General features: G+C 46.3%; 1 protein-coding gene across 1 annotated transcript in view; it reads right to left on the bottom strand.

Moving 5' to 3' along the window:
- Positions 1 to 8,515, bottom strand: part of ANOS1 (anosmin 1) — a 119,423-nt gene that overhangs the window by 20,156 nt on the left and 90,752 nt on the right. The window contains exon 7 of the mRNA XM_025050986.1: positions 1,659 to 1,864. Coding sequence (XP_024906754.1) covers positions 1,659 to 1,864 — 206 coding nt within the window. The remainder of the gene's footprint in view (positions 1 to 1,658; positions 1,865 to 8,515) is intronic.

Raw genomic sequence — 8,515 nt, 5'->3', positions numbered from 1 at the left:
ACTCTGAATCCAACGCCGTTTTTATGGCTCACAGGACCGTCTTGCATCCGGCCGGCTCTGCAAGGCCGATCGACTGCGTTTGCAGGAGGGGGAGGCTGAGAGGCAGCGGGCTCCCTCCGTCTCTGACCCCACAGCACGTCCGCACGCACGGCCGTGTCCCGATGGCGTTCGGGCAGCGTCTCCTGTTGGAACGCACACTGCTCTCCCTAAACGATGATCTTCAAAGAGGTAAAAGAAAATTCACGTTGGAGAGAGCAAGTTCTTGAACATCCCCACCGAGGGGAGCTGGATGGCATCTTAGGAAAGGAGACGCCATGGGTCCCCAAGAAGAAAATTCCATCATTTCTCATGTTCTTTTCTATTTTTCTAATTTCTCATTTCAATTCTCAATCGGTCAAGTTTTCCCCTTAGCGATTTGCACAAACGGCAGCTTACGTCTCGTGCATCTAAAAATACATGTCGCTCATCAGAGAGCGAGCCATGGTTTACGCGACTCTCTGCTTCTTGACAACTAAGATTAAATCTGCCGTTCACGTTTTATTTATGTAATTGGTACATCACAGGAATAAGCCGCCAACTAAGCCGTGGGTCTGGGTTGGTGATTAATGCCCACGGAATATGTCAGCGCCTCCCATGTGACATTTCGCTTTCTAGTCCTGCGACCACACTTGTAGCTCTTTGGTCTCTTTCGATGCGATCGGCGTGCGTTGCCAATTAGCGCTCGCTGCGAAGTCCTCCCAAATAAAAGCCAGAACGGTAAGCAAGTTTCTTAAAAACAAAAGCCCAACGATGCCACAGCTAAATATCAGGGATGAGTTTCGGAGACATGTTTCATAATTCTAAATGGCACCAAAAAAAAGTCTTGCTATCGTTTTTTTAAAGCACCTGCAAATACTTTTTATTTATTTATTTATGGAATTCAACTTTATAAATTAGGGGGAAAGTGTTTATGCATGTTTTATAACAACATAATAAAACAATATATACTGAAAGGAAGCCTTATGACTCCTTATGTGCTGAACATTTCATATGATACAAAACATTCCCAAGCATGGAAATCTCACCGCAGCAAACTGTTCAGTGAAGATTTTATTTCTTGGCGGCTGGGGAATGGAGCCTTCCACGTTGTTTTGATGAGAAACAATACATCAATGAGAAAGATATATTGAGAAATCGATCAGTGAGAAAAATGGACTGTCCAACACGCATTTTCTGAGCCGTTTACCGTTCTGCTGATGGAGTCACAGGTGGAACCACCTTGCAGCTAAAAAGACATGAACACCTGCCCTTCGAGTTAAGGGGGTGCCCAAGAAAACGAAAGAAAAAGACGTAAATGCGCAGGGCATTTTGAATGACGTCATTTTCCGTCACTGGCTACGTGGTATGAGGATAACTTTGGTGCCTTTCATTTCTGGAGTTGTGACTGCCATCTGGTTACGAGATGGACCGAGTTCAGCTGATTCGCTTACAACGTCAAAGGCAGAAACAGTGGGCGTGGCCCTCTGCTCTCTGAACTTCCTCGGTCCAGACGCAAAGGATAGAAGCTCGTGCTTCGCCCACACCTCCTCCTAGCCCAGAGGAGCCCACTTTTCAGACCCGTGGCCTTCAGCTCCAACAGCCCCGCGGGAAGATGCCACTTCCTCCCAGCTGTCACTTACCCCGTCCGCCGTCTTTCTCCGCTTCTTTTTCGTGGGGACGAGGGACTTGCCGTTGACCGTCCAGCTCCAGAATACTTTGTAGTGATGCAGCGGGATATCCAGTTCCTCGGGAGTGTCCCAAACGAGAGTCACGGTCACGCTGCCGTCGCCGTTGATGGTGGAGTTTGCGAGCCGCAGGTTGGCCGGAGCCGGAGGCGCGGACGGATCTGAAATCCCAGGAGAAAGATGAAAAAGTGATGCCTTAAGTATCAAAGATGCCAGGCCAAACCCCCATCTTTGTCCCGATCACGCGATCACTGCACGGAGCCTTGCCCAGTCTATGTACAATAGCTGGAAATGAATAGGGGGTAACGTCCCCCTTAGAAGCCTCAAATTAATATACGGTCTGCCAAACAATAAGATGAAGGCATCTGGGCCACATCTGTAATCTGGAAGGGTCCTTCTGGTCATTTCCACACCACTACAACCCCACCAAATTTTCAGCATACCGAAATTGGTAAGTTCCTCTAAGGCACAGTAACATTCCATTGAGGTTGCTTGGCATTAGGTGAGTAAGCAAAGTACAATTGCCCTTGGAAATTCTGGAAAGACACGTCCAGCTTCTGGAAGTACCCGCTGTATCTTAGTGGCCCTGGCGCTTTCCATTCTTGTATCACATAAGAGCAGCGACAGAGACGGGCAACAACAAACCGTTTTTTTAGCCGCATTACAAATCGGATGACAGACAGACAACACCCACTTTCGTAAATTCACCGCTTGCGGTTTGTATCACAAACCAAAACCTTCTCAGCCGTCGCAGGAAAGATTAGCTTCCGGAATTATTACGTTACAAATCTCCACTGTAAATATTTGTATTAAGAGGACTCAATACGTGGGAAGCTATAGGGTCTTTTCTTCATTTTCTGCCATAAACTGAGCAAGTGTAGATGCCGTTTACTGTGATTTACAGATGGATGCGGTCCAGGACCCCTGCCCAAGAAAACGCCGTCGATAACCCTAATAACAAGACCATCTGCAGCAGAGATGCGAAGAAGTTTGCTATAAATAAAGCAGCATGAAGGAAAAACACCCATGGAAACGTGAATTATTTTTTCTAAACCCCTTACTTTTCGCTGAGATGTATAAAGACTGGAAGTTTGGTTGGTCGGTTAATTTTTTTAAATGAGAACGTTTCGTGGTTGCTTTTGTAGGTACGTGGCTCATCCGGGCCCAAGACATGATACTGCTGATCAAGTGATACATACTTATTATATATATAATATAATGTGTTACATGGTACATATATTCTATATCATATACTATAGGCCTCCTGTATCTTCAGAGGATACATTTCAAGACCCCCAATGGATGCCTGAAACCACGGCAGATAGTTCAACCCCTTATAACCCGGTATAACTTCCATTACCAAGATGAGACGACCGCAATCTCTTTTTCCCCCAAAGATAATCACTATGAAAATTAGAGCCCCATGGTCAAGCCATTCCCCGCCTTGTAGAGAGGTTCCCTGCATTACCAAATAAAGTATATGAATTTTGTTGACTCACGAGAAATATTTTCTTTTGATTAATATGGTTTTAATTGTAGACTTTTGAAATGTACTTGAAAGTATGCATGTGAAAAAAAATATATATATCTATGGATTCCACATTATGACAAAGTCCTAAGGGAGTCCACGATGTATTTATTTGGTGGTGATGGTGGTGCTGGTTTTAACCAGTAAGGATCTTAAGGGTGAGAGAGATAAAGTGAGCTGTCCAAGGTCATTCACATAATTGGCGGCAGAGGCAGGATTCAGAATGGAAATGAGGGACACCGAGGGAATTGAGGCTCTAACGACAGGCACCCCGCCCTGCCACACATTCCACCTGTGCTTTCCGTCATCGTCCCAGCGACGGGTCCCTGTCCCTACAGAAAGCAAACACGTTAAGCCCCTTAATGCGAACGTGTCTGTCCCTCATAGTCTAGTGCAGAGATTGAGGGGTGGACAGTGAATGTGTAAGTCTGTGCAGCACAGACCGTCTCTGCTGCGATCACTAACTCTTGTCGCCGAAGCTCAGATAAGCAAGCACATGAGTGTGGCCGAGTGCCAATAAAACTTTATCTGACAAGACAAGCAGCGGGCTGAGTTTGGAGCACGGGCCCTGGATTGCCAACCCCTGACCTCACGTCTTTCAAAAGCGGTGACGTCGTTAGCTCCTTGACATCGACAAGAGCACTGTTGATGTCTCGTTTTATAAACGTATGGCTGTACTTTGTAGATTAAGTGCTGGCCTTGTGTCCCCATTTTACAAAGGAGGAAATCGAGGTCCAGAGAGTTTGGGTCACTTGTGCAAGGGTGCAGGGCGGGCGGCTCACACTCACGTCACAGGACCAGCGCTCTCCCGACCCCCACTTCCGAGGCGAAGAGCAGAGAACTTCTACTCCCTGCCAAGTCCCTTTCTGCTTCCTCTCTAATCCTTCTTTACGATCTTTGCAACTATCTGCAGAAGCACGTTTCAGAAAGCGGAAGACAAACACCGCTTCGAAGGTCACAGAAATAGGAAGGATGTATGATCTCTCATTCATATAGCGTCTCTGTGACGCCCAGTGCAAGAGACACCGAATATTCAGCAAGAATATCCCACTTCGGCCCTGGAGAAAATCGTTCCTTTGACTGACGATCAGTAAGTCGTGCTTTTGGCAAAGGAACATAGAACGTTTGGGTTTCAGAGAGACAGGTTTAAGGGTTCGTCCTTTAGCTTTTTGTGGTTAAGGCCGGCCACAAGCGACAAAGTAACACATAAAGGTTTAGCACGATGGCATGACTTTGAGCCCGTGGTGGATAGAGCGACAAATACCATCACACATCAGCCTTGGAGAAATGCAGGTCTGTGACGGCACTGGGGACATTTCTCATAGGAGAAAAGCACCTCTGCCTGGCCCCAGGTCGGGAAGGGGTGTCACATGCTGTGACTCCGGCTCCTTCAGGTTCTCAGACAGTGCTGTTAGGTGCATAAGCATAGACTCAGAATAACACTACACATTTTATTAAATTGAATATTGATTTTATTTATTAGATTTTCTCAAATGATGGTCACCATCGATCAAACATCCCATCATCGGAACACCTCTTGAGGTACGTGACAGTGATCAACTGCGATTGTGTTTTAAACGCGACGATGTCGCTAGTCACAGATTCTCCTACTAACTAACGAGAAAGCTGGTTCTAATATTTACGCTTTTTTCTCTAAACTCAGCAGTAGGGTTAGTTTTATTTTCCCCCTTAAAAAAGAGAAATCATGGTGCAGTACCTGGATACTCAGCGACACATACGTCTTTGGAAAGCTACAGAAGCTGCCGTGCGTGCAAATTTCCAACTATTGAATAGTTTCCAAGCACCTCAGCAGCCAAATCTTGCCCATTAGCAGTGGCACCTACAGAGCAGCTGTCACGAGCGGAAAAAGCCACGGGTCCCCGTGGAGCGGCAACGGGCAGCTTTACGGCCACCAGTGAGGTGTGCTCTGGCTGGGTGAGCTAGCACTCTATATAATGCGTGCACGAAATAACGTCCAGCAGCCCTCACATACTGTGAGGACCTGGAGCGGCAACGGGCAGCTTTACGGCCACCAGTGATGTGTGCTCTGGCTGGGTTAGCTAGCACTCTACAATGCGTGCACGGAATAACGTCCAGCGGCCCTCACGTACTGTGACGACAACGCCATCTGCTTCTCTGTTCCTTTTCAATGTGTCATCTACACACGGGGAAATCGGGAAAATCCAGATGCATGAAACACTTTGAACTTGGAGGGAAGTGAACGTAACAACGAAAAGACCATCTATTAGTTTGATGATGACGTGAATTTAAATTGCTTTGCTTTCTTTTATCAGATCTTTTAAAAGTATATGACGTCATAACGTTAAATTGATGCTGACTGTTGTCAACCATCCCAATAAGTGTTTGCCTGCTTTCAGCGACATGCAAAAAAAAAAAAAAAAAAGTTTCGGATTTTGCCGAATACGATCCACGAAATGACAAGTCTCCCTTTTTCTGCTACCCGAGTGGACACATAGATGTCACCTTAATAGCCAGAGGATGCTTATTTCCCAAGTTCAGTAAACCCATAAGTAATACCTTGTAACAGGTCATAGCAGTTAGTAACATACTCTTCCCATACGAAGCCTGTAATATACGGACACGTTTTTGTCCCTTGAAGACAGGGGAGCGCGAAGAAGAAAAGGTGAACCATCGACTCGCCGAAAAACAAAAGTGAGTAGAACCTGGAACCCAAAAGTGCATTTCCTGTTGCTACAAATGTCACTTGCACTTGTTGACCCGCAAGGCAGAGCTCGGCGTTGGTTGGAAATCAGCGGTTTCCTTATTCGAAGACGTGGACGATATCGTGAAACTTGCCTGGTGTTGGAAATGGTGGCGGCGGGGGACAGAGGAACTGGACCTAGGAAGGCTCACCTGCCCCCACCTGCCCCCACCTGCCAACCGAGGCAGAGAGCGGGTACACCGAGCAGCACCAGCCATGCCTCCGCTCACCAACTACTAATGTATTTCTTTTAAACCATAATGTATTCATAATGTATCCGTCTGGACCCACAGCGAGCTCTGCCCGCCAGCAGGGCAGAAATGCGTGGAAGCAGCCTGCCCTCGATGGCCGAGTTCCTCACGGGGACAAAGCTCGGGGCCCACTGGGGTAACTGACAAGGATGGGAATGAGTCTTTTATTTTCCTTCTGTTGCCTGCCTTGCATCCTCTCTCCCCGACCCCCATCTCCTGGATCCCCTCCGAAATAAAGCACCTCACGCAAAGTCATAACTTGCACAGGCTTCGGGAGGAGCCCAACTCATAGTGGGACTCTGCGTGTGACACAGTCCAGAGCAGCACGTGCCAACATCGTCGTGAATGCACCTGGTTCTGCTCCTTCCGTTCTGATGCTGCCTACGGTTCGCTCCACGTGGGGCAGGACAGGAAAGGGAGACCCTAAAATCTGGCAGCGTGTTGGGCAGGAAAACGCTTCGGCCAGGAGTAACCTAGAAAAGTAACTCACCACGTGGAGGAAGCCCACGTCCATTTCCATGAAGAGACAGAGTAGAAAGGGACATTATGCAGTAGGCTACTAAATTCTTAATTTTTAATGTCGAAGTCAACTTTCCTTCTTAAGTGACGGGAAGAAAGATAGTGCAGAGAATTTAAATAACTCAATGTAGAAATTATCCCAACCTCTATTGTGGCCTCCGATGCCAGCAAAAATGACTGACTTTACCCATTCTGCAATCATGCATTTGTTCTGGGTGGAGCTGGGGGTTAGCAAGAAAAATATCCAACAATGAGATTCGCCCAGAAAAGAAGAAGCGTGCAACCGAGTTGCTAATCTATCGATAACTCAGAATTTTCTATAAAAAAACAAGTCTTCTAAGGAGCTAGGATTAAGTTCTGGGGAAAACGGGTTAAAAGGAAATTTACTCACTTAGTAGTAGCCAATCCATTCTGGCAAACCACAGACTAAGGTTATATTTAAGCTGTGAAGAAGAGAATGACGAGAATTTTGGTTTTTCCATGAAAATCAGGATTATAGCCAATGAACACCAGGCAGTGAGCCTAAATTAAATTAAACTCGTTTTATCAAGTCTTTTTTTTTTTTTCCTTTTTCTATTTAACTTTGCGTTTCTTTTCAGAGGTGTTCATAATAGATGGGAAAAATCCCTTCCCCTTTCCTGACTCAGCTTTCAAATATCAAGGCCGGCCCTCTACTCAACTCAAACACTCGGGATAATTGCTTACCCATTGGGTAGAGTATTATCTTGGACGCAATAATTCTTTCTTAAAGCAATTTAAACCACGAGAAGACTTACGACCGGTACAGTTCCAGTTCTGGAGCAGGAGTAAAGGGGCTTTTATTAAATGAAAAAGCACCTTTCTCTAAAACATTGTGGTCACCGTGAAAAGGCTGTTCTACTTCCTGTTTCCACAGATACACCCCGAATCCACACTTCCAGCCATCCCACTGTGAGCGGCAACCCAGACCTTCATCCTCGCACTTGAAAACCAACAGTGTCTGTACAGAAGTCATAGTCATTTTGACTTTGTTTTCAGTGAAGACGCATCACAGAACGATGGCCGTAGAATAGATCCACTAAACAGATGAAGACACCCCTTCTAGGACATGTCTGAAGGATACTTCACCATTTATAAGACGGTATTACATCTTTCCTAATCTTACTCAAATCTCACCATATGTAGGAATGTGCCTACTTGGGTGGGGGGGGGGCGCAAATTAACAATCTTATTGAAATAGAATTTACACACCATGAAATTCACTCACCTTAAGTCTACAATCCAACGATTTTTTTTGCATTTACTAAGCAAATTCTAAACCATCGCCATCATCCAGTCTTCGAATGATTCTATCACCCCAATAAGATCCTTCCTGCCTCGCTGGGAAACATTACGGTAGAAACAAAGTCATTTTTGCATCTTCGTTACCTCCTTTTATTTCTCATGTTTCTCGACCACAAGCCCATCGGAGTGTCCGGCAGCCCTCAGCCTGGTACATCGACTAAGAACGTTTGCAGAGAAAGGACCGAAAGACGGCAATCATATTGATTCAGTAATGACTACTCCTCTTCTGGAAATATGCGTATCCCCACAGAAGTAAAGGAGTTCGCCCCTCAAATACTCCCTTCTCCCAGCCAGTCCCCTGTCTGACTCAGAGTACAGCTGTGCTCTTTACGAGGGCTGAGAAGACCCAAGAAACCCACCCCACGCCTTCTTCTCAGTCTCCATCTTCCTCTACCCTCCCGTGTTCCCCTGCTCAATCCTCAGGCTCCCCTGATGCTCCAGGAATGCTGCAAGCTCACACCTGCCTCAG

The sequence above is a fragment of the Pteropus alecto genome, unplaced genomic scaffold (assembly GCF_000325575.1).
Source record: "Pteropus alecto unplaced genomic scaffold, ASM32557v1 scaffold18, whole genome shotgun sequence".
NCBI classification, from domain to species: Eukaryota; Metazoa; Chordata; class Mammalia; order Chiroptera; family Pteropodidae; genus Pteropus; species Pteropus alecto.
This window is presented reverse-complemented; position numbering and strand designations above follow the sequence as displayed.